The sequence below is a fragment of the Protomyctophum bolini genome (genome assembly GCF_963924005.1).
Source record: "Protomyctophum bolini genome assembly, chromosome: 10".
Lineage (NCBI taxonomy): Eukaryota > Metazoa > Chordata > Actinopteri > Myctophiformes > Myctophidae > Protomyctophum > Protomyctophum bolini.
This window is the reverse complement of record NC_137871.1, coordinates 13,106,075-13,133,728: the sequence shown is the minus strand read 5'-3', so window position 1 is coordinate 13,133,728 and position 27,654 is coordinate 13,106,075. Positions and strand designations below refer to the sequence as shown.

At 43.8% G+C, this 27,654-nt stretch overlaps 1 protein-coding gene across 2 annotated transcripts in view; it reads left to right on the top strand.

Annotated features, from left to right (window-relative positions):
• fat2 (FAT atypical cadherin 2) overlaps window positions 1–27,654 on the top strand; it is a 98,934-nt gene that overhangs the window by 51,441 nt on the left and 19,839 nt on the right. For both annotated transcript variants that reach the window (XM_080774688.1, XM_080774687.1), the window contains exons 16-23: window positions 6,559–6,945; window positions 16,260–16,471; window positions 16,875–17,012; window positions 17,277–17,420; window positions 22,353–22,550; window positions 22,719–23,337; window positions 24,062–24,262; window positions 25,585–25,742. In XM_080774688.1, the coding sequence (XP_080630814.1) occupies window positions 6,559–6,945; window positions 16,260–16,471; window positions 16,875–17,012; window positions 17,277–17,420; window positions 22,353–22,550; window positions 22,719–23,337; window positions 24,062–24,262; window positions 25,585–25,742 (2,057 nt within the window). The remainder of the gene's footprint in view (window positions 1–6,558; window positions 6,946–16,259; window positions 16,472–16,874; window positions 17,013–17,276; window positions 17,421–22,352; window positions 22,551–22,718; window positions 23,338–24,061; window positions 24,263–25,584; window positions 25,743–27,654) is intronic.

Here is a 27,654-nt window from a genome sequence, read left to right as displayed (position 1 = left end):
CTGAAATTGAAATTACCAAATTCTACCCATGCTCCTTCACTCACTCTTCTCTCACTTGCTCACTCCTTCTCTGCTTCACTCGTTCATTCACTCCTTCCTTCCATACTAGTACCTTGCTCCCTCTCACTCCCCATGTGCTCATTTTATTTTGTACCATTGAAGCTGTGCATATTAGAGTTAGACATATTTACACCATAGTGCTGTCCAGCTCATTCCACGAAACCAGTACGATTTGGCCTTTTGTGGAAGATTTGACCGAAAGGTTTTACTTTTCTGAATAGCCCACAATATTAAGGACATCTTTAGCTATCAGAAAAACATAATTTCCCATCTCAGGCATTCAATTAATATTTGAATGTATTTTTATATAGAATAATATAGTAACGGGGTTGAAATTTATAATAATTTCCGATATGAAGATAAAATCCATGTAATTTTTACACAATCTTAAAGGGAACATTTAAATTGATGAAAAAAGCTTCTGAAAATAAATGTTGGTGACCGGTTTTCGTGGAATGAATTCCACAGGCACCTTAATCATTGTTGTTGAGGAAAATATGAACGTTTCTCATTCCTCATCCCATTCCCACCTGGTCTTCACCTCTATTTGTGCTGTAAATCACATCTGGTTGTGCCAGATGACTGTCATTAAGATAACCGGTGACAACCAAGTGAAGAAAGTAGTATGTATTTGTCTAGTGGAGAAAGTGGACACAGGTTTTGGTCCAGAGTCAGTGAAGGATGATCAGATGTTGTGGCTGTTCTATGCGGTAATTATAGGTTCCATAGGATTCCATATATGTGACCAGATTTGACCAGATTTGACTTTAACACCGACTATAAATACTTTGACTTCAAATATTTATATAGCAGCATCAACGTTTTTTTTAATTTTTGAATACTGTACATACTGTACAGAACCCTAAGAGGGGTTCCCGTCCAGAAGGGTTAGAACACCAAACAGGGCTTCCCGCCTAGAATGGGTAGCTAGGTGTAATGTTAGAGACCACAGAAGTGAACCTTTCAAGCCTGTTTTCTCAACTCGCTGTTTTCTGCAAGACATTACTCTATAAGCCATATCTCCAAAACTGGCGGGTCAAACTGAACAACCAATATGTCAATTTGAGGCTATTATTCCCTGCTTTCATATGACATGAGAAAACGAAAATTCAAAAAAGTCCAATGGCAGTCCCTCAGTCAAATCTGGCCATATATCACTAACCCATCATCGTAGAACAGAATTAGGCCATGCCCCAGTGTTAAAAAAGCCACCCAGTGAAACCCCTCATCTCACAGCTGGATATGTCACATTTTCTGACATTTTTACATCAGTATGCCACTCTGTGTAGTACTTCAATTAACATGAACAAAAAGCAGAGTACGTTCTGCTATAATTTCGATAGACAAGTGCAGGGCCGTACCGTACCATGTCATGTCATGTGGGTAATTCGTGTGGTCATCTTTATACATACTTTTACATGCAGACAACTACACCCCAATTCTCACACTCGTAAAGGTCCTTGCAGATTGGACACGTTTTTCGGGGAAAAAAACTAAACCAAAAAACGCAGCAGTGTGCAGTCTGTGCACTGTGCACGGACCTTTACTTTTACTTCAGGCCCTTCGGGTTTTCCACACGTGCCTCTGTTTCATGATGTCATGCAACGTACTGTACTGTGCTGTGCTTTTGAGGTGATTTACAGTACATGCAGACAAACCCTGTTCTTGGCCTATGGCCCACGCTGTAAAATTATTGGATTTCACTAGCTGTTGAAAATCCCATGCTCTGACTTGTCCAACAAAGCTTCAACAGACACATCTACAGTGCATCACTGTAGTCCTCCAGCTCAGCTAGTGATTGTTGATGGATTTTATGACCGAAATGTGCTTTTTCTGGCTGTCAGGAAGCAAATAAATCTTATCAACGACTTCTGACAGATGAAAATACACGTAGTATAACCTAATGGCTGAAGTCAATTTAGAGTCCATTTTCAACTATAATCGGCAGCCCGCACACAATGTTGTACTCTAGCCTCACTTTCACTTTTCACTCAGGATCAGATTACGGCTCAAACATGTAACCGAATACCTGATTCATACTTTAACACTCTCATTCAAGTAATTATCTACAAGTCATCAGTATAAATATATATATAAACTTTATTACAGGCTCGTGGCCCACAAGGTAAGACAGTACATCACATATACGAGAATACAAATAAATAAAAATACAGTACATTTACCCAGCCCCACAGGTTACTACTCTAGGCGAGGCACTCATGCCAGTGTCCTCTGATGGTAGAAGTGTACCTTACAGAACTACGGCCTGGGTCTGTCATCTGTCCAATGAGTCTATTCACCCTGCTCATCATAAATCATCAGTATAACTCAGGCATAATGTTTGTGAAAGCATTGGTTTGACTAAACAACAGCTAATGCTACATAATGGAGTTATGTGTGTCTTGTGTTCAGTCAGTCTTCGGCTAAAAAAGAAAATACAAAAAAATACAAAAATGGTTTGCCCATGGGGATAAAAAGAAGGCTGTGAAAGACAAATAGATTTCTATTTCTGATTTTAAGAAAATATTTTCTTCATGATGTTTCAAAATAAAATTGGCAAACATGGCTACTGTAAAATGTGACCCTTAAATTTCATGCAGTATTTACAGTCATTGGTGTTAATGGTATAGTAGTTAAATAGTTTATCATTTATCTATCTATATACTGGCAAGATTACTTTTTAAGTTTGGGCTATTTTCCCATTTTGGCCCACATTTGTTGAAAAGGCGATCCATTGGGCCCCCCTTTGAAATGGCCCCCATACAATACTTCCTTTGAATAAACACGTTGAAGAATTCTTTTGTGGCTCTCTCGAATTTCAGAACTTGTTGTGACTACTCTGCTTACCTCGTCTCTTTAATCATGTCAACACTGTGTGTGTGTGTGTGTGTGTGTGTGTGTGTGTGTGTGTGTGTGTGTGTGTGTGTGTGTGTGTGTGTGTGTGTGTGTGTGTGCGTGTGCGTGCGTGCATGCTTGCGTGCGTGCGCACGCGTAGCTGTGTGTGTGTGTGTGTGTGTGTGTGCGTGCGCTGCGGTGTAGGTGATTCTTAATAAAAAAGGATACTGGAAATGTTCTTCTGTGTGCGTGCGTGCGTGCGTGCACCGTGCACGTGTGATTGATCTTCAACATAATAAAGATTAATAGAGACATGTCCGAGCAGCTCTGATCTCTCACCCACATAGAGCCATACCACAGCTGTGTTGACAGATACTTATTATTTTCTGTGCCTTAAACATGACGCTACACTGCTAAATCCTGAGAGTTCAATTAACTTACCATGTCTTGGTCCGGAGTTTGTAATGTACTGTCAGGGTCCGTAACGAGCCAGCCTCAGTTTGTGACACGGCGCGCAGCCAAGTATAAATCAGGTATTATACCGTACCACCACCTCTGGGCATCAGTGACCCTCAACTGATCTCAGATCCTGTCTAAAGTGCATCATCGTCCTCTGCATTATTTCCTTTGAAAAGGAATACGCTATTTGATATTCTGTTCGCTGCTGTGCCAGTTGATGATTAGACATTTGAAGTAAACGTATATATTTTTTAAAGGGGAGTATACTGTAAAGATTTCATTCTTTGTGGTGATATAACTAGTCATAGTTCTCATAGCTGCACCCAACAGTTACAGCTACATTTATTCACACAGCAATGTTTCATCAATGAAGCCAATTAATAAACCTTGACAAGGCGTGAAATGACTCACTAACAATGAGGAGTGTGAGGCTATTTCTTTAGCTATTAGATGTGCATTCTACCTGCCATTGATGAGCTAGTAGTGGCATAATTACTTATGCACATTTATTAATTAATTCAGTAACATCCACTAAGTATTAATCAAATATAAATAAAAGAGAGAAATGCTTATTTCTCAACAACTGAACCAAAATAAGATAATGGAGTATACAAGTCACTAGCCTTGGATAAAGACTATAATAGATGTAGTTTATCGAGAGTGACTTTTACTTTGGTATCTGTCGTAGATAAAAAAGTAAAAGTCAGACTCAATAAAATACATGATAGACCTAGTCTTGATCCAAGGCTAAGAAGTCACTATACTATTTTAACGATATACGACACAAACGACTACTGTTTTGATGCACAATGCATCTTCTTCAGGGTCAAAAACGTTTCCCATTGAGAAGGAATCCATAGATATGTTTCTGGCATATTGTATTCTGAGAGCATTGACCTCTGATTGTACAGGGTCTGAAATGAAAAAGATGCCTTCCACTCTGGATCTGTCAGCTCCACTGACAGTTTTAGTGTAAAACTAATTTCCAAGGTCTCCCCTTACATGTTCTTCTCTCCCTTTCCTCTTCTCTATTTGACACGTAACAGCTGTGTGGCAATAGTTTAGGTGTGGTGTTTTATGTTTGATCAGGGATTGAAAGGACAGTTCTACACACTCGTATAGACAAGGAAGACTCACACACCGGTATGCACACACGCACGCACGCACTCATGTACGCATTCATGCACGCACGCACACACACGCGCATCCACACACACACGCACACACACACACACACACACACATGAACAAACACGTGCATTCACAGACAGGTAGGCACATGCACAGTATAGCCTCTTGCGCACAGGCACACACACATACGCACAAACACACGGACAAACACGTGCATTCACAGACAGGTAGGCACATGCACAGTATAGCCTCTTGCGCACAGGCACACACACACACACACACACACACACACATGATCCCTCGTATACAGTACAGTACAGTATACTGTAGATTAACCTCATGGACGTGGACAACACACACACACACACACACACACACACACTCGCGTGTGCACACTCACACGTACACATGTGCACACAAGATACAAAAGCATGTGCAGCCCTTTATAAAAATGGGCATGCACGCACGCACACACACACACACACACACACACACACACACACACACACATGTAGGTAGGCAGGCGTCATAATTGAGCAGGACAAGACAGAGCAGAGCAGCGGTGAGCCACTCCTTGAGATGTGCAGAAGCATGCCCTCTGCACCTCCTCCACAGGAGGCCTCTTACAGGAGCGAGCCCTCCGCGGGGAGGCTGTTAAAGGAGCAAGACCTCTGCACCTCAGCAGGAGGCCTCTCACAGGAACCTCCGCAGCAAGCATCGTACAGGTGGCCTCTTACAGGTGGCCTGGAAAAGCTGCCCTACTTTCATTGTCAACCTTAGAAGCATGCATATGGTGTTCCAAAAGTCCATCTGACAAACAATGGTACAGTACAAGTGTCCTCAAAAATGTATTGCAAAGTAAGAGGAATGAGATACCTAAAGTACAATCTGGGAACCCATTTGGAAACAAGAAATTATGACATATTTGTCAGGTGAAACAAGCGCTGTCTGTGTTTTTCTTTATTTTTTTTAAGATTTGTTTTTGGCTTTTCTGCCTTTATTGATAGTATCAAGTGAAGATAGACAGGAAAGAGGGAGAGAGAGAAGGGGAGAGACACGCAGCAAAGGTCATCATGAACGGGACTCGAACACGCAACGCGCTGTCAGGCCAAAGCCTATATGTGACATGCGCCTGGACCACTTGGCCAGCGTACGCCCCCAGCGCTGTCTCTGTTGTGCTCCTTTTTTTCTTTTTTCCTGCTCTCCAGTTAGCTCATAACATTAGCCGGTGTTATCAGGCGCTCCGCTAGTCCGCTCCGCACTGCAGTGTTTATGTCTATGGTTGGGTGCACACATTAACGCGGTGCGCGTGTCAGCTTAGGAGGCAGCCAATCATGACTAGGTCGCTGCTACGTGATTGGCTGAAATAACAATGTCTGACTTTATTTCTCCCGAAAAGGAAAAACGATATGGTGAAATATGGTGTTGACTGACTGGCGTATTGTTTCCACCAAGCGCATAGCTCAATAGATAATAAATAAATGTTGACTATACAAGCTTAGGCTTAGGCGGCATGGGGTCAGACTCCCATTGATGACTATAGGTCGCTTACATTTCATGAGCTTCAAATGTAGAACTCTGAATCTGTCTTGAGAGATTACCTGAAGTAAGACTGTGAGTACTACAGTAGGTGTGTGCATGTTATGTTTGCATGTGTGCGTACAACAGTATGCCTGTGTGTGTGTGTGTGTGTGTGTGTGTGTGTGTGTGTGTGTGTGTGTGTGTGTGTGTGTGTGTGTGTGTGTGTGTGTGTGTGTGTGTGTGTGTGTGTGTGTGTGTGTGTGTGTGTGTGTGTGTGTGTGTGTGTGTCCAATTGACAGTAATAAAGACTAATGGAAATACATGTCCCAGCAGCTCTGAAGCATACCACACACACACACACACACACACACACACACACACACACACACACACACACACACACAGCAAACAGATGACAAGATGTGGCTTTGAACATTTGCTCCCCTAAGGAGGAGTATGCTGTGTGTCAGGTGTGTGAATGACACTTATAGGTAATAGGTAATAAGTCTTTCTCTTTCTCCTCCCTCGTCTCCGTTCCTCCTGCGCCTCCAGGCATAAACTCTGAGGTCAAGTACAGTCTCCTGGCGGGCGACGGGGGCTACTTCTCCCTGGACGAGTTCTCTGGGATCCTCCGACTGGAGCGAGCCCTCACCTCCGAGACCCCGCCCGCCTTTGAGCTCAAGGTGAAGGCCACGGACCGCGGCCTGCCGCGGCAGCTGTACTCCGTCGCCACGGTGACGGTGAGCGTGATCTCCCTGGACGACTACCAGCCGGTGTTCCTGAGCTCGGAGCACACGGCCCAGGTCCCGGAATCCCTCGCGGTCGGGGCGGAGGTGCTGAGCATGTCCACCCTCACCAGAGACGGCGGCTTGGAGCCCGTCGCATACAAGGTGGTCTCTGGGAACGAGGACGCAAGGTTCCTGCTGGACCCTCAAACCGGTGAGGGCTCTTTCTCTTGACTGTGTCACTCAAATTTGTCTATCTTCACTTTATCCATTCTTTTGACTGTGTGCATCGGGCTCTGCCTTGACTCTCTGCCTTGGGCTCTTTTTACTCTCCTCGTCAGTCTCTCTCACCTTTCCCTTCGTCCTTTTTTCATTCTTTCTCTGTTTTCTCTTTCTGTTTCTCTTAAGCCTATTAAAATGGGCAGCTGTCATATGAGGTTGTGAGCATGTGAGAGAGAGGGGGAAAGACTGGTGAAAAAGGGAGACATGGGGGGCATTTTGTTATGAAGTGAGTTTTATAACTTTAGTTGGTTACTAGGTCACACAGCTTTATCATATTCTTCTTGTTTGGGAAAAACTGCTTTTGAATCACTGCTTCAGGCTATACCCGAGCTTCTGCGACAGTCCTTTTTTGTTGGGAGCATAAAAAAGGGTATTGTGAATATACAGAATTTGCCAACAGCAGCAGCTGTCATCTAAACAGAAAAACATAGACAGATGCTGATCCAGTTGTCTTACACGTCATACCTTTGATATCAGAAAACAAGCGTTCCATGTAAAAGCATACACATCGAACGGCTTTGTATAGAAAAGGTTACAGAGTTGGGGATTGAAATTACAACAGTGCTGACAGTTTGAAAAACAAAGACTATAATAATTGAATTCAAATGTAGTGCATAAAAACATAAAAAAAACAAAGGACGAGTAGGGCAGTTTTAGCAGCAGTCAAAACAAAGTTGTTTAGATGCTCAGTCAGTACTCATTTGGAGACAAACAGATTATATTCATGAGAACTTTTCAAGCGGTAATAATCATTCATTCATGTCACTAGCTACAAGCTTTGTAGTCGCTTACAGTTGAAATCCTCAGTTAACAGGTTTCTAAAACAAGGCAAACACCTTTGGCAAGGTTGTCATATCTCCTGTAATTCTGCCATCAATGTTCATGCTGAGATGACATATTCATTCAGTATTCATAACTGTCCTTGAGAAGGTGCATACAAATTGATTTGTATTAAAAATCATGCAGCAAACAGACAGGACCTTCTCCTTCCATGGCTTCCATCTTGTTTGCCCTCTGACTCCTCTCTCCTCAGCCCATTCCATCCAAAGACCTGCTACCTCTGGGTGTTACCGTGTTGGCACAAAGCCAGGAATTCACTCAAAAGAAGTGTCATAATATTCGATCTCCTTAAAAAAAAGCACCCTTTGTCCTGAAAAGGAGTGAATGGCACAACAAGAAGATAAATCATATTTGCCATTATGCCACAACAAGAAGATAAATCATATTTATAGTAGGCTATTAAGTATCTTTTGTCTATTTTACAAATTTACAGGTGTAAGTGAAGTTTTTTGGTTTAAAATAATCTGTATTTATTTTTGTGGCTTTCACCTTTATTATTATTCTTTTTTTTATGGAGGGACAGACAGTAGGCTGACAGGAAATGGGGATAGAGATGGGGGGGAAGACATGACGTAAAGGCCGTTGGGACCGGGAGTCGAACCCGCGGCACACTGCCAGACTGGATTACCAGCCAAGGTGCCTGGACCACTGAGCCATGGCCCAGGCCTGTATTTATTTTTGAGTGGTGCAACCACTCCTACAACCAGCAATGTCCGTGTGTACCTATGTGTATCTGAGCACCAGTATATGACTATTAGTCTGTGCCAGAAACAGAGAGCGAGATAGTGCTGCTCTGTTGTCTGCTAATGAGAGAGAGAGAGAGAGAGAGAGAGAGAGAGGAGGAGAAGGAGGAGGGGGGGGGGGGGGGAGTTGCACCACTCAGTTCACACGGGTGTGATTTTTTTATGAAAGGATTAATCTATACTCCCTTAGTAATCATTGACATGGAGGTTTGGTAACAGCGGTCTCCCCGTTCTTTAGTAAACAGAAAATAACTTTTCAGGAGGGTCACCAATTTCAGTCAATCAGGAGAGAGAACCCATTCATCAGCTTCAATGTTTTAGTGTTTTAGTAAACATTTGGAACTCTGACAGTTTGAAAGACAAAGAGGCCACCATCACAAAAACGCAATTTGAATTCGAATGTAGTGCAGGAGAAATTTATAAAAAAGGACGAGTATAGGGCCATTTTAGCAGCAGATATACAGAAGTCAGAACAAAGTTGTTTAGATGCTCAGTCAGTACTCATTTGGTGACAAATGAGTACTGTAGTCGCTCACAGTTGAAATCCTCAGTTAACAGGTTTCTCAAACAAGGCAAACACCTTTAGCAAGGTTGTCATACCTCCTGTAATGCGGCAATCAATGTTCACACTGAGATGACATGATTTAGCTCTCTGTTGTTAACATCCCACCACCGCTGCCACCTCTAGTTTCATTTCATTTTTATCCCACGTTTTTGTAATCCATTTTTTTTGCACCCGGTATCAACTGTCTAGTAGTGTAATCCTGGGCACTGAACAACCTCTGCCAACCTGGGGAGAGCAACGGACTGACCTCATGCTTCCTTCCATGCATGAGAAGTCCAAGCCGCTTCTTTTCACCTGACAGGGGGGAGTTTCCCACACGTAGCGAGTTGTAACACGTTGTTCCAACCAGTTCCTTTCCCCTCCATCAGGCTGGCCAGGGGGAGGCATAGAGACCAGTTTTTAGCGACCCCTCGGGGGGGGGGGGGGGGGGGGTCGCCAAATTATTTTGGGGGTCAGTAGCTGCGAGGTGACAGTGCTAGTGACTGCGCCGCCGTGCTCCCCGCTGCCACCTCTACTGAGACAGTCTCATCGAGCACTGACAGCCAGAGGGACTATATCGAGTGTTACTGCTGTAAAACACCCCATATTGACACAACTTTGCATCCAGCATTGATTTTCTTCTGAATGGCATTTTGATCTCGCTTAACGCATTGTGAAGTGATAATGACTTAAATGTGGTCTTTTTTTTTTATCGATTGAATAGTGTATTAGACGGAATGTAAAAACAGCAACAGACAGAGTACAGTCAAACACTTATATATTAGTCCAAAAAAGGTCCTTGCTGTCTTATTTCCATTTAGGTCCTATGCAATCAATTCATAGATATGACAATAAAAACAAATTTCAATATCATCACAGGTTAATAAAAATCAATATTGTCACATCAAAAAATAACACACACTATGTACACTTTGTACAGGGAGGGGGAAAAGGAAGGGGGGGGGGGGATCATTTCTTCTCCCTTGTTTCCAGGCCTGTTTTAAAAGATGCAAGTGAACTCCATTTTTTTAGGGAGGGGGTCAGGGGCATTCCACGCTTGGGTGGCAGTGCTGTAGAAGGACAATTTACCCACATTTGTTTTGAAAGTGGCTGGTACCAGATCGTTGTTCTGGCTCCCTCTGGTATTGTGGCTGCATGTGGGTGGGTACTGGGTATGGGGGTGGAAGTGGCTGGGGGGTTCGACTGCCCAACTTGTCTATTGACCATATTTATACAGTGGCCATTTCACTCTTACTTCATACTCAGTATTCATAACTGGATACAAATAATGTGGATACAAAGAGAATGATGTTTATTAACTTTTTCTCTGCTACAGTATCTACGATTCTCAGAAATGCTGTGCAAAGTCAGAAACTACTATTATGTGGAGAGTCCTGATAGAAATCCATTTGTGATTCAGTCACAAAGACATACACTTACTGTACATATACTGTACATGAACATACGCACGCACACATACACACACACACACACACACACACACACACACACACACACACACACACACACACACACACACACACACACACACACACACACATGTGGCAAACCTCCCAAATCCATGCTCAGCTTTTTAATTTATGCAATATTTGTTATCATGCTACTCAAGTTTAATGTTGGTTTATGGTTTTGTGTGCGTGTGTGTGTGTGTGTGTGTGTTTGTGTTTGCGCGTGCGTGCGTGCGTGCGTGCGTGCGTGCGTGTGTGTGTGTGTGTGTGTGTGCGCGCTTGTGCGACTGTATGTGTGTTGTGTGTGTGCAGTGTGCACATGTGTGTGCAACTGTGCACGTGTGCTTGCGCGTGTCTTTCAAGTGCAGACATAAAGAGGACCTCTCTCATGGGTCTTGGTGTGTTTTATCTTCGCAGACAGTCTGTTTAACACTCCACTCTTTGTGTCTCCCTCCCTCTCTCCCTCCCTCCCTCCCTCTCTCTGTCTCTGCATCACTCTGTTTATCTTCCTCTCTTGGTCTGGCGTAATACAAAGACAGATAGGACAATGTGAAGACTGATGCATGACTTTGAAACAGTGTTCACTTCAGATGCACACATTGTTGTTTTTATTATGCCTCTGTAAATCTTTCTCTTTTACTGGCTCCAGGCTTACAGGGAAACTTTTGTGTCTTGTTGAGTTTCTATGATCATCTTGATGTATAATTACTACTACTCTCAGGAAAATGATTGAATATATCATCTTGGGTGTCATCGTCATAAAGTTTTGGTGTTATAATAACGCACGCACGCACGCGCACACACACACACACACACACACACACACACACACACACACACACACACACACACACACACACACTAGACATGTTTCAAACTGCAGGGTATGACTATTGATCAATCTGTCTACCTGCCTGATTGTCATCCGTCTGTCAGTCTACTGTGTATTGTAGATTGATTTATACTTGCATGCGAGCCAGTGTTGCATGACAAAGATAGCTGATCTACAAGCTCACATATCTGTCACAATGTGATGCACAATGAGGCTTTAAATTGTGTAATGTCACAAAGCAACATGATTATATAGGCTGCTAGTGCTACCTTGTTAAAAGATAATTGTGTATCTTGGAAATTAAATAGTCCTATTAAATAATAATAATAATAAAAGATAAACGGCTGGCCCAGACCGGCCGTTCCGATTTTCCCAATGGCCAGCGCGTCGCTGCAATGAGCGCATAGATCTGCTATTGTTGTTGCACAATACACCAACGCGCAACCAAGAATAAATGAAAGTATAAATAGATTTTTGGGGCTGTTCAGTGGGGTTCATTTTGGTTCTCTGTGACATCTGGCACAGTATGAGTGTCAACTGCAATAAGCAACAACTCTATCATTGCTGTCGCCTGTCGGACAGAAGCCTCTTATCTCCATATTCTAACTTTCTTTTTGTGTGGTGCAACCACTCCTAGAACCAGCAATGTCCTTCTAACTGCGTGGTGCAACCACTCCTAGAACCAGCAATGTCCTTCTAACTGTGTGGTGCAACCACTCCTAGAACCAGCAATGTCCTTCTAACTGTGTGGTGCAACCACTCCTAGAACCAGCTTTGTCCTTCTAACTGCGTGGTGCAACCACTCCTAGAACCAGCAATGTCCTTCCGTCCATTCCTATGTCTCTCTGTCTGTCCGTTTAGGGTACAAACAGGGGGCGCTGTTGCATCACTCACTTCAGACAGGTCTGATTATTGAGGGACGCTAGCCCCTCCTATACACAGGTTTAATGTTTAACGCATTGACAATGAAGGGAAAATGTACGTCATATTGTCTCTTTATTAGTAATGGCGTTTAATGTTTGTGTTTGTTTTACATCATCACCATTACATCACCTAATCAACATGAGTTAGACTTTAATATATTAGCGCCCCTCACTTCACACGGGTGTGATTCTTTTTTTAATTAACGCCCTACTTGATTCCTCTGTCTACACCATCACATTTAATGTAATTATCAAAAGTAGCAGATCTGAAAGTCTATCTGTTATTTTTGCTATTTTTAAATTTGAATCCTGAAAAGTGGTGATGTGCTATTAAAACCAAATTGCCAGTACGCCAGTCCACTCCCACTCCATACACCAGTATGGAGTGGGTCACGTGTCAAAAGCCTTTTGGAGGTCCAGCTTGACCATGCCGCAGTATTTGCCAGCATCCACCTCGTGTTTGATGTGGTCACTCAAATAGAGGAGGCATGTGTCAGTGGAGTGGGTTGTTCTGAAGCCAGATTGAAATGCGTGCATTAATATTTTTGTGGCAAGATACTTTTCAAAATTTCAACCTGTTCATAGACCATCACTTTTGAGATGGAGCTAATAATAGAAATAGGGCGGTAGTTGCCGGGGTCTAATTTGCTCCCTTTCTTGTGCAGGGGGGTTACTTTGGCCAGTTTTAAATCTTGGGGGACCTGTCCCTGTTTGGTTTAGAGAGGTTGGTTGGAGAGGTTTATTATGTGGGTGATGATTGGAGCTATAGAGATGGCCGAGTCTCTGAGAAATTTGGAGGGAATATTGTCATGGCCAGTGGTCTTGTGGGGTTGAAGGGCACTCAGTTTTTTAAGTACCGGTACCTCCTCAGTTGTCATCTTTACAAACACCTAGATTTTTGTAGAAGGCTTTGATGTTGCTCACACCAAAGCGCAGATGTGAAAGCTAGGATAGGCAAGGCAAGAACAGCATTCCTACTCCTCATGAACATCTGGTGCTCTAGAGAGATACAACAACAAACAAGAATAAGAATATTTAACTCCAATGTAAAATCAGTCCTGCTCTATGGGGCAGAGACATGGAGAACAACAAAGACCACAACAAATAAAGTGCAAACCTTCATCAATAAATGTCTCAGTCAGAAGAGTCCTGAAAATACACTTCATTTTAGAAGTTCAGAGCATTTTTTTTGTCTCTGGCTTTCACATTGCAGTCAGTATGTAGTGGGTTTTGACCCTGATTGTTCTCAAAGGAGCCATGCTGTTTAGTACTGATGTAAATTTGGTTTTGAAGCCCAAGCCATGCTTCTTCGACTAGTGGGTTCCTGAGCTCATCAGACCAATCCAGATTCTCCAGTTCTTGGTTAAAGGCTCACACGAGTAGGTTTTGAGGTTCCTAGATATGACTGTTTTGTGACAGCCGGTCTTTAGTTTTAGTTTTTTTGCGGGTACAGAAAGTCATAAAATTATCGCTAAATACAATAACCCCTTTCTTGGAGATTCTGGATTTGTCCGAGGTAAGAATGAGATCAATGGTGGTTTGAGCGGAGTCACACACCCTTGTGGGTTTGGTAATTAGAAGATTTTCTCTGCACCCTCCTCCTCAGCTAAGTATCCCTCAAGTATAGAAGCCTTGCTGGTCAGGACCCAGGAGGTCTGTAGGCTGTGCCGACTAGTACTGATTTAGCATTTTTTATGTGACGATTTTTAAGGAATTCAACCCACACCGTTTCAATTCCATCATGCTGCAAGTCAGTACGAGTAATGTATTCAACATGCATGCAAAACCTCCTCCATTTCTGTTTCTATCATTTCTGACTATTGAGTAATCTTCTATTTCAATCTCAGGGTCCTTGATTGATTCATCGAGCTTGGTTTTACTGAATCTCAATATGTTAGCCTTACCGTTTAGGAATATTCCTCTAATTTCGGCCAATTTGGGATAGAGGCTGTTAACATTCACTGAATGAATTCGGTATTGATTGATTGATTGAAATATTTATTAACAGTTTGTAGAATTACAGTACATTTCAAGCACAAACTCAATACAGAGACTGTTAACTGTGAGTGGACGACCCAATTAAGCATTACACTTGTTTACAACAGGGTCCACATTGTTCAATTCATCAAAACATATAGAGACATACAAATAGACACTTCTATGTAGTTAAAGAACAGAACAGGAATTCATCATAATTATATAAGCATTCAGATGCCAGTTACGAATTGCAGCCATCCGTAGGTGCCCTTTGAGAGCGGTTTTGAAGGAGTCAAGGGATTCACATGTCTTAATGACTGTTGGTAGGTAGGTTGGTAAATGAATACCCTTGGTGTTGAGGATTGAGCTGTTGATGTCAACAGTTGAAAAGTATTCGAGATCGATTGAGACTGGAGACAGAGTGGCGGTGGGGGTCAGTCCATTGACCAACAGTGGCGCTATGTTTGTGTTAATCTGGATGTTTGCTAACGGAGCAAACAGAGCAGCTATTGGAAGTCAGCATTGAGAAACACATTCACAACTGCTGTGAGCGCACGCAGACACGCATTTAAGTTGAACCTGCAGTTCTCACTTTTGCACTTCCTGGGAATGCACATGCATTGTGATGTAGTCGGCCCGGTAAATTAAGTAGCAACACTAGGTAATAAAATATCAAAGTGTGGATTAGTCTCCGACTATGCAAAGAGCTGGATCTTGGCTGATCAATAAACATCTGTTTGTAAACCGGCGCACCAGATAGTGCTTGTTGGAACCTGACTGTCCCGCTTGCATAAACAAAACATGCTTGGTGGGTTATATTATTGTTGGATGGTGTCCCGTCTTATCTTAATGAAGTGTGGGCTTCTAGACTGGCAGGCGGCCCAGGAGCATGCAGTACTGATGTGTGACTTTCTGCTGCGTACGCTGCTGGTTCCAGCTCCGCCTCATCAGCAGACACCACACAGACCATAGCTAGGGACACAGTAAGAAGACACAGTAAGAATGTGTCTTTTTCTTAAAAAACCGCCGTTTGTTTTCTTTTCTCTCCCTGCGAGATACTGCATTACCTGTACAACTGCCGTCGGTATGAACAATACAAAATAAAAGGGGGAAAAAAAGACCATTCAGAGTTAGATTTACACCGGACGTTTTTGCTTTGTGCTCAGGGTACACCTGAATGGTTGAAGATACTCTGAAAGTGTTGAGAAAACGGCAGGGATAGACAGAAAGAGAGAGAGGTAAAGGGAAGAGGAAGAAAGGATGAAACCAGAAGCACGATGAGAGAGAGAGAACAAGAATGAATGATTATTATGTGGTAATAAAACCTGCTGATCTACAGCACAAGCTCATACAGTAACTCATTGCACCGTGCCACAGTGTGCAACCAAGTATAAATCAGGCATTATAAGACGAATCACTAATGTTTCCTTGTGTATCCTTAAGTGAACATGAACTGTCAACCCCGTTATATTTGTTTCCTTGTAAAATTAATTGTTATTTGTGGATTCAAATAAAGAAATCGGAGTGTGTGTGTGTGTGTGTGTGTGTGTGTGTGTGTGTGTGTGTGTGTGTGCATACGCGTAGCCTACTTATGTGTCTTGTGTGTATAAATCTTGTGTTGTATAGGCTACTATACAACACTATTGTATACTATTTTCACTACTTATTTTCTTCTAATTTACGGAATTTCTTAGATTTTTATTTTATTTCTTCATGAAGTTACTGAAGAAAAAAAAAGATTTTTGTTTCATTCATTAAAAGCTTTTTTTGAGAATGTTTTTTGAAAATGTTTGGAGATAATAAACCAAATTGATGGGAAACAGAAACCAAGGGGACCCATAAGTTACGACAATGTGTCCAAGACCCAGTGTTGGGGAAGCAGTGCTCTAAAGGCCACCGTCCTGCCCTGTGTGTGTAGGTGGGTTGATGCTGATCTCCGCGCTGGACTTTGAGCTGTGCAGGGAGTACTACCTGTCAGTGGAGGGCAGCCGAGGGAAGTCCACGCTGACTGACGTCACCATGGTGGTCATCAACGTGACGGACGTGAATGACAACGCGCCGGTGTTCGGCCGCGGAGACTACAGCGTCGACATATCGGAGGCTCTGACCCCTGGAAGTCCTGTTGTACAGGTATACACACACACACACACACACACACACACAGCATAGGATCTGACACTGGGTTGGTACGAAACGATATTATACACACATCATACAACACGGGCACACACATGCAGTTATCTGTGTGAACATGTCACTTGTCACCTGTCGGCTCAGTAACACAGAGAGATAACATATACTAATATCACAGCTGACTGCTCTCCCGGTCACTTGCCAATACTTTGTTATCACATTTGTGTGTGGAATAGAATAGAAACCGTGCTTTCCTCACATTCCTCACCAGGACATGATAATATAGCTACAGTAGCCTTCATCCTGTGTGTGAAAATAGCTTGAAGTTGTTCCTAAAAGTATCGTCGCCAATGCTAACACACTAAGAGCAGTATCGTCATCTCCTCTCCTCTCTCTCTAGGTACCAGCCAGTGATCTAGATGGTCCAGTGAACAACTTGCTTCGTTACTCCATAGTGAGCGGAGACCCTGAGCAGCAGTTCACCATCGACTATCGCACTGGTGAAATCACCGTCCGCACAGCGCTGGACAGAGAAGAGGTCAGTGTGTGTTTCCCATTGGACGTGGTAGAGGGCATTCATTATTTCGGAGCAGGTACTTAAATGCACTTGATTTCACTGCAAGGGAACTTGAGCAAATTAAGGGAACTTGAGCGAATTAGAATCAACAAAATGATACAATTGACATTGTGAGAAGGAAAATAATAAAGACAGTTTGAAAATGTTTTACTAAAAAAATTGAAATAAAATAAACATAAAACAAAGCACATGAACCCTCTCTAACCCCTCTCCTCCGATTCTCAGATATCCCACTACTCCCTGACGGTGAAGGCAGCTGATGAGGGCAACCCCCCGCTCCAGACAGCTGCCCTGGTGACGGTCACCATTTCAGACGTCAATGACAACCCACCTGTCTTCTCACAGGTCAACCACAATCTGATACTGCAGGTAGGCGTGATTAAAGGGTTACAGACTTGCAGGTTAGAAGTTCAACCCGCCACCTTTCCCTGGCTGCTCCCTGAACGCATTGTTTTCCCATTGGACTTTTTACGTCCAGACGGCCACCATGACGTCTTTGCATTTTATGATAGAAAAGCCATGTAGACCACTGCATTTAAGTAACAGTCAACACACAAGCAAGAGAACTCTGATACCCAGCATCCACTGGTGCATCAGCCGCTCTTGCGCGCAACAGCTCTGATCTGAATGTTGATGGAATTTAACGACAATGAATTTGAAAAACATCTGCAATGGTGTGTCACTAGGAATCTGGCCGCAGCGAGAGTGTGGGGTATAGTATGGCACAGTTGAAAGTAGTGAAATATTGTCACCATTCACTGGCATTCAGTGGTTGTCACAGAACAGTGCGTGCAAAAACAGAAATCTAGCAGCCCCTATTGTCATATTTCTCCTTACAGCCAACATAATCAACAGGGGAATTGTCATTTCCCTAACAAGACATTCATAGCTAGCCCCAACTAGAAATGCACTCTGTCGAGGTGCCAACTTGCGCCTTGCACACAAGTAGGCCATACATGGCCTACTTGTGCGCAAGCAGAGCGTGCAAGTACTGCTACTAACTAGTGTCTATTACAACTGCTTTTCTAAATCCTTTAGACCCGTTGTTGACCTTATACCAACCCTGAAATGTACCTTAGTTACGTCACCATCAACAGCCAATAAGGTTATTACTTGCGCAAGCAGAGCGCGCAAGTACTGTAATCGGCTGCGTATGTCGGTGTGCATATGTCAGTGTTTTCCGTCGGCCAATGGGGGACCACCATTCTTGGTCCCCCATTGGCCGACGGAAAACACTGACATATGCACACCGACATACGCAGCCGATTACAGTACTTGCATGCTCTGCTTGCGCAAGTAATAACCTTCATATACCTACTGTGCCACCTCCTCTACAGTATGTGTGGCTTGAACTCTTTCTTTCTTTTCATCTTCCTATCTCTCTTTCCATCTCTCCCCATTTCCATCGCTTGCCCTCTCTCTATCTCTATCTGTAAAGACCCGCGCACACGCACGCATGCATGCACGCACGCACGCACGCACGCACTCACTCACTTGCGCACGCAGACACACACACCTTTACACACAATGAAAATGTTGCTGACCCCAAAGTGTCTGCTCCTCCCCTCGTTATTATTTAAAGTGTGGCGAGATGAGATCGAGACGTGGGCAGAATTTGGATGCAGGGGTTCTGAACAGAGGAGATCAAAGGGCCCGTGGGTGCGTAGTTAATTCAGCTGTGGGTCTCACTGTTGTTACGTAGCTTGCTCGCTCAGGAGGACTATGAGCGAGTCCAGAGAAATGCAAGGTGAAAGAGGATTAAACAACTCATGGTGAAATAATGGGAATGATGGACATCGGTGGAATAAAACAGTGGTTTCTCAAAAGTGGTTAAGCTGCTAACTCGGTGGAACCCTCTCAAGGACCCTAGGCAGGCACCACTCTGACAACCACTGGTTTAACGTGGTTTAAAGCGTGCAAGTGGAGCATAGACTGTAAAAACTAATCTGGACGGAATGAGCCCCGTTGGTTTCTACAGACCCGAGTTCAAATCCACCATCTGGGAACTTCCAGTCACGAAAAGCAAACAGAAATAAATCCTATTGGCTGGAAGGGCAGTGAGGGCGGGTCTTCACTCAGTAGAACCCGTAGGCTCTAGAAGAGAACCCGTAGACTAGAGGCTCTAGAAGCACTATTTTTGTCATTATTAAATGGGATCATAATGTATTAAACAACGCATATCATGATAATTGGAAACAAGCTATTTATGAAAATGTTTACTAAGGTTATAAAAATCAAGTGTAAAGTCCGGCTAAAACCGCATTCTCTTGAATGCAGTGTTAGTTTTTCTGCAGCCAGCAGGAGGGGAAATAGTGACATCTGCTGGGCCATTAATGAGAACTGCAGGGGAAACGGCTCTTCCTTGTTGGCCTCATTTTAAAAAGTGGTAAATTACTGAAAGCAAACTCATCTAAAGTATAGGCCATATGGAAGGCATCCTGGCTGCACAGCCAGCAGCAGGCTTTGTCCACGTCGTCTTCAGGTGACGGGCCGTTGAACACTGAGAGAACTAGAGAAGAGAGCTTGATAGGGGAGCGAGAGAGAGAGCGAGAGAGAGAGAGAGCGGCAATTGTCTCTGTGTGTATATCTGCTGCACCTCTGTGTGTGTTTGTGTAATTGTGTTCACGCACAATCGCACATGTACATGCACGCGTGTGTGAGTTTGTGTGTGCGTTGCCTTCACGTGCATCTGGCACAGCTTTTAGAAAGCTGTTATAACTAATCAGCTGCCATTCGCCAACAATTACATGTCCTTCTGCCAGTACCCCCACGCCTCCCCCCCCCCTCTCTCTCTCTCTCTCTCTCTCTCTCTCCCTCTCTCTCTTTACCTGCTGTGGCGTGCCAGCCCCAAAAGTGCGTCTCCCTCAGTCCCAGCCAGTGTAGAAATAACTATTTGCTGAGCCAAACGCTGGCAGTGGCGTGTTGATAAATGCAGACCCCAGTGATCCGGGCTCCATCTGCTAGTAAGTAGCCCCCTTTCTCTCTGCCGTGTGAGAGCGAGCAGACAGACGCTGCTGTATTATCGAGGCCGGGGTAGAGGATCGGTTGTGAAATCGCCGTCTGTCAATATCACATGCCTTTGTATGACTCTGGTAATGCATAGCCTACTTAATTACTTTGTTAGATGATGACATCATCGTAGAGAAACATTTTGCAGAGACAATAAATAATCTATTTTTTTTGTTGAGCTCAGAACGGGTTATTCTGGTTGCCATTTTCCTGCCTACCAGTAGGCTAGTAGGCTATAGTAGTAGGCTGCTATAGGCTACATTTTCCAGCCATACTGTGGAGACATTTAGGCTACCATTGTAGATATAAAATAATTAAATAAACACGGTATGGTTTGGGTGTCAGTTGACAAAATAACATAAACTTGATACCCTAACTTGTCCATTCCACCGCGGGCCGTCAGAATTATGCTTCCGTTGTACCGTTGCAGTGTGTTGACTGTCGGAGATATCAAATAATTAAATACACGCTGTATGGTTTCTTTGATCTGGGTGTCGGCTGACAAAATAAGTAAATAACATAACCTTCAGCAACATTCCCAGACCCAAACACATTGCTCTGCTCTCTACCTGTCCTCAAACGAGTATGACAGTGTAATCAAAATCCCTCCCTGGTTCCATAAGGATATGTCCACATGTATTCTCGTCAAGTAAGATGTTGAGAACTGTTTTGACGTGAGGGGAGGGGAGGCGGCTATCAGATCAGAACACCCGAACATTTTCTAACGGCGAATAATAATAATAATACCACTGTCGATCCAGAGACATAGAGTAGAAGAGTTGTCAAAGATTAAAGATAGGAGAGATGGAAAATGGTGTACTGAAGTGATGGTATACACACCAGCGTCACTGACAAGCAAACTTATGAACTACAGACTGGCAGCCAAGTAGCCTAGCATCCTACTAGCCTACGTGTACATGTAGGCAGTAAGATGGCGCCCAAATAAACCAAAATCCTACCGAATCCTACCGAACTACGCTCTCCCCCTATAGACCTGGAGTTCTTGACGTTTTCAACTTGTGATTTATTATCTATGTAGGATCATAGGACGATGTCCTTGCATAGAAATTAATCATTTCACATCTATACCTCCTGAACTAATGTGCATCTTTGATCCAGCATGTGAGGTCTTTTCTTTCTTTTTGGCCTTTTTATTTTTAGCTTAATCTTTTAATAGAACGATGACTTTGGAGCTGCCCAGTACGACTAGTGTGGTTGTATACTATTGGTCAGTGGAAATTGTCCAATGCAGCTGTAGTCACCTTTGTCCATGAATCAACTCCATTGGAATACAATAGTTGGAGGTTAAGCTTAATCTCATTAACTTTGTCCATTCAGATTTGTCCCTGTCGATCCAATAATCTAATTCACAGGCCAGCTCCTCTAAACTGTGCTGCTGCATTGGGCATCTATGCCCAACGTCACCGTTTTATCTATAGACATTTTTGTGACAGTCATTGTGGTAATGATTTGGCACTGTGTGGTACAGTATGGTAGCGTACTGTTGGCTAGAAACTTACATTTCAGGAAATTTGGCTTGGACAAAGAACTTGGCTTGCAATGGATTTAGGCCCAACATTTGAGAGGACCTGTGATGCCATGCTGTACTTTTTATTTGTGTTTTTTCTATTGATTTGGTTCTATTCATTTTTGTATACCACACCATAGACAAAACCTATTCTAAAAACGCCTTCGAATTTTAATTTACTTAACTTAACAAATATTTATTTAATATATATATATATATATTTTTTTTAAATACTGTACATACTGTACAGAACCGCAAAATGGGTTCTCGGCCTGAATGGGTAAAACACTAAAAGGGCTTTCCGCCCAGAATGGGTTCATAAGGCAACGTTTTCCAAATTTCATCATGCTTTAAGTACAGTAGCATGTGACATGTCAAACTAGGGGTTTTTCATGATTCTGAATCCATTTCAAGCATTAGTTTTGCACGAAAAACACTCCTTGAAAACAGCCTTACCCGTCATCACAAATGTGATGAGGTCAGCACATTTGGCCAAATGTAGGCCAAGGAGAGTTGGTACTGATTACATACATAAAGTATTCAATCAATCAATCAATCAATCAATAAAATACAAAATACAATCAATCAATAAAATGTCTACTTTTGCGCGGCACTCTTACACTCTCACATGAAGTATAGGGCATTATCCTGAGTTTAAACAAAAAAACGCATAATAAGTTGAAACATGGATATACAATGTTTCTGCCCAACAGCAAGCGGCATAATCTTCTGCTATGATATCATCCAATCTCTCTCTCTTCCAGGAGGGTGAGTCGGTAGGCAGCAGCATCCTGCAGCTGGTGGTGTCTGACAGGGACACCCCCCAGAACGGGCCCCCCTTCTCCTTTCACATCGTCAGTGGCAACGAGGACCGCCGTTTCAACGTGGACCAGGGTGGCCTGCTGTCGCTCGCGTCTCCACTCAGGAAGAGAGTGAAACCTCAGCATCAACTCAAAATACAAGTAAGCAGAGCAGTCAAAACCCACCTGTTCAGAGTGGAAGACATACTTGGTGTATAAGCAGTTTACTTTAATTGCTCGTCTTCTTTGTAGCTACTGTAAATTTTTCCGTCGTGGCATAGTTTGTTGAAACAGTGGTATCATAATTATGATGATCATTATATGAAATAGGTGACAGACAGCGGGAACCCACCCCTCTCGTCCATCTGTGTGGTCAACATGAACGTCACAGAGCAGAGCAAGTATCCTCCCTCTGTTGTGCCTTTGGAAGTCTTCATCACCACCACAGCGGCCGCCAGCAGCGAGCTGTTCGCCAACCGAGTCATCGGTAAGCTCCACGCCTCCGACCAGGACCTCCAAGACATCCTGGTCTACAGCCTGGTCTCCGAAACCCCCGAGGGGCGGGGCCGCTTCTCCGTGGACGCGGCGGACGGTAAGATCTGGGCAGACGAAACCCTGGAGGCGGGCTCTTACTCGCTCAACGTCAGCGTGAGCGACGGGAAGTTCAGCATCTGGACAGCAGTCAGAGTGCACGTGTGGGCGGCGGAACAGAGGGCGCTGGACTCCGGGCTGACGCTGCGGCTCGTTGGGATGTCCCCCCAGGAGTTCCTGGGAGATCACTGGAGGGGCCTCCAACGCACCCTGGGGCTTTCCCTGGGCATACCGAGGCAGGAGCTGCACCTGGCTAGCCTACAGCAGCAGCTAGCTAGCTCCCCGGCCTTGGAGGCCTTGCTGATATGGAGGCCTCACTCTGGGGTCGCTCAGCCACTCCCTACCACCCGACTGGCAGGTGAGCAATTTAGCTGTAGTTTATTTTCTTTTTCCCTTTTTATCACCCCTCCCTTACTTTGTTTCAGAAAAAGCTGAAATAGACATTTGGATAGCTTAGACAGATTAGGGATGGCACAGCAGGAAGGATTTGATAGGATTTGATCCAAAAATAGCAAGGATATATGGATCCCGAGAGTGTATGTCACTTTTTCATCACTAACCATAAAGGATATCTATAAATAGTGCTTTGTATAACTAGTCCCACGTCCCACTGGGAGGAGACCTCGGGGCAGTCCAAGGCGCAGTTGGAGGAAACACATCGACTCACTGGCCTTGGAACGTCTCTGGAAGTCTGGAACACTCTGGTGGAGCTGAACCCGACTACGGATAAGCGGTTCAAGAAGGATGGATGGATGGATGTATAACTAGTTTAACTACTTTTATACAACACTACTTTTAAACTTTTGTACACAACTTCTACACTTCTATTCTGTCATATTCCATTGCACTTCCCTTTATTTATCAGTAGAATTATCACAGTAGTTATAACTACGATATGCAAGGAACTCACAGAATAATTAGATTTTAGTTTACTTTTGAAATATTGAGCGATAAGCATCAGCTATAGGCACATGTGCACACACACACACACACACACACACACACACACACACCCACACACACGCGCACACACACCCGCACACACCCGTTGCAGTAAATACATTTGCCCGGTGTTGTTACAGGTATCATGTCTGACATGGAGGATTCCCTGGGCCTGAACATCCAGAGAGTCAGTCATAATGGCTGTTTGGATGCTGGCTGTCCTCCTCGAGGCTGCAGGAACGTTGTGCGGCTAACTGGGGAGAGGCTGAACCACTACGCAACAGCCAGAGCTGGCTACATCACCCCGCAACATGTCTGGGAGAGTGTCTGTCCCTGTAATGGTAGGTGTGTTTGTTGTTGTGAGCTGTGTGTGCGTGCAATTGCATCCGTGTACACTTCTCCATATGTTTCTACTCTGACTAGATGTTCCACCACCACATATGTTTGGATGACCACTCCTTTGCTATGATCAAACCAGTTGGAAAGCATTTATGCATCGATTCAGACCAATGTCAACACAATGTCTTATCCAAAATTGATATGGAGCTCACAGTATTTTCAAGTGAACCACCATAATTATGCATGCAGACATCTCTCCCGGGTCTCCCCCTTCCTAAGCGTCTTCAGGGATTTGTACTGACATTCCTATGGGGATTAGGCACAACAAAAGTACAAAAGGTACTCCTCTTAATCTACGGGCCCTGCATGACATTATCTGCTTTACCTGGAGTTGCTCTCTTGGAAGTAGATGTATTCAAGAGATGTTCCATTCACCTAAGTTATCGCCTCTGTATTTTGACTATACCGGATACTTCTCAGGCCTTAAGAGACTTAATGAATATTTGATAAGGAGCTACTGTGCGTGAGACACAACTCACAGGTATGGGGAAGAAAGAGACAGATTTGGGGAAGGAATAGAAGTCTACAAACACACTGATTCAATTCATTATTAATTTAATTATATCCATACACCAGAAACAAACTGAGAGTTAAGTACATTTCTAATTCGGCCCCTCCTTTTTTCCCTCTACACCAAATGTCTGAAAATTGCAACACGTTGCATCATGGATGGACCATGAAGTGATTAAACGCAATCACATAAACTCAGTGGTAGCTGGCCAAGAAGCACTTGGAAAGGACCTCAGGTTTATTGAGAGGTGAGGTGAAGTTGAGGCGGTTGTTTAAATTTTGTGGTGAGCTGTAGGTGATTAATTTGGCCTTTTCCAGTAAAAGATCAAACAAAACAGGAGAAATATATATTTTTCCTACAGTGCTTTGACTGCATGGCTGTGAGATCTGGAATCACGCATTAGGTTTAATTTACTCTGCGTTTCATCTCCAGACTCGGCTGTCAGATTTGATGGAGATAGAAGCAAAGACAAATAGTGTTACATTGACGAATATAGACATCTAAGGATTTGCCAGTGGAAAGATTGAAATGGGACATGTTATTGCAGATACTGCTTAAAAGAAAAACACAGAATGGTGAGCTATGTCTATAATTATTCAGTCCAAGCCCTCCGAGCAACTTTCAACCCAACAGCGTTTCTATTGTAACAGGTGGCATGGATTGTGTTAACCTTTGTATTTGCTGCCCTTAAACCTTTGTGTTTATTTGAAAAGGCAGCAGATCTCCATGGCTGACACTTCTATTGGTTTTCAGAGTCGGCAGTGCGGTTGGACGGTCAGGGCTACTTGAAGTACCTTCACCATATGGACGAGGACAGTCAGGGGTTCCGGCTGTCCCTGAGGTTCAGAACCTTCCAGGATCAGGGCCTCATCATGACTGCCAACGGCTCCACAGACTGGGGAACCTTACAGGTATGTCTCCTCTGCATCATGACAGAGGGTTGTTTTTTGAGCCCTAAAAATGTGTTATACAACAACCATTTTCACCTGGGCCGTTGCTGCTGCTGTGAGGAGTGTTATGACCAATTTATTGCTCTGTGGTACAGCGGTGTCAGACCGTGTTGCATAAAGCAGGCCTTAATGGGAGCATGGTATGACACGTGGCATCGGATCTGTCACAACTGGGTCTGGTTACAATATCTGGTAAGGCCACAAATTGGTTAAACTACCACAAAGCCTCACTTTATTGCCATGGTGCACATTACAACCCGGTGTTAATTTAACTCTAATCATTTAAAAAGTAAGGGTCCATTTGGGTCACTGCATTCTCAGAGTTAAATTAAGAAAAAAGCAATCTCCTTTTTTTTTAATGCCAAGTAATGAAAAGTGACAGCTTTGGAAAAGTACCACAAAGTCAAAACAACTAAAGCCGCTGTCTTCAAATATCCCACAACCCTGATGGTTCTCTCTTGCCAAGTCCCACTGGATCACCACAAGGAAACATATCAATGCATGCATCTCTGGGCAGTGTAGTGTTTCATCTGGTTATTTCTAAATGTCGGATTGCATATCAGACATCCCAGGCTAATCCCCGCTTGCCTTGAAAAAGGGGGGACATTCCTGGACAGATTATGAAAGAAAAAAAACAAACAATGATACCGGTCTCTCTTATCAAATTATTTGCCCCTATTTTGAAGTTAATCAGCTCATCGGTGGTGACCTTCTTACTTATGTTGTGATGAGTGCTGGCTCTGCGTGCATTCTGAGTCGCGTGTGCCCTTTCCATCAAAATCCATGGCAACGGTGGGAACGGCACTTCTCCTCCTAGGGTCTGAATGAAAAGCTTGCGGCCTCTGCAGATTCATCAATGTCTTTATTTTTCTCCCCCCCCCCATTCACTGAAGGAAGAGAGGAATCATCTCGGTGCCAGAGTACAAGGTCTTCTGTAAAACATTAAAGGGGCCTAGTTTAAACAGAATAATGAATCATTGTATTCTCTGAGAGGCATGAATATTTCTCCAAACGGATGGAGGGGAAAAAAAAGGCAGATCTGGACTTGAAATTGCACGCAATGCCTCCCCTTGTGGGTTTTTCTCATTTTGTGACATCCAGGCACTCCCCCGATGGATAGAATGTTCATTGATTTTGACGCTGAGAAGCATCAAAAGTGGCATTCATTCCCCCCCCCCCCCACCCCCTCAAGGTTCTACCTCTTGGGAGTTTAGGCTCTTGGTTTACCATGTGCGTGAAAGTGTGCCCCGCCTGTTTCTTTCGGGAGGGAAAATTGCTTCAAAAGGAATGGCTAAACATGGTCATCTGAGAACCCCCCCCCCCCCATCCCCAACCTATTCTTTGCAGTCACATCATAGTGACATCCTCAAGATACATGCCACAATCCACCCCCCCCCCCCCCTCCCTTGAGAGGAAGGCCCGGCATGCACACCTTAATGCCTTATCAACTCCCGCATCTCATCAATATGCAAAGTTTACAAAATAGAGCGCATAATTAAGCCCAGACCTATTTGCTAATTCTTGTGTGTGGGTGTGTGTGTGTGTGAGTGTGAGTGTGAGTGTGAGTGTGCGTGTGCGTGACGTGTGCGTGTGTGTGCGTACGTGTGCGCGCATGCATGCGTGCGTGCACACGTCCACACACATCTTCCATCACGTTATCACCTTTGAAATGGAAATTGTGAAGCCGCATGTGAACGATTGAGGCGCAGATTGAGACGCAGGGGGAAAAAGGGAAACACCATTCTTTCCGTGCAGTGACAGCTCAGATGTGGAATCATCAAGGGAGAGCGGCTCCAAGACGTGGCGGCGAATGCAGATGCACAAGCATACAGTTTACATACTGACTACATCACACGCATCGCCGCATGTTTTG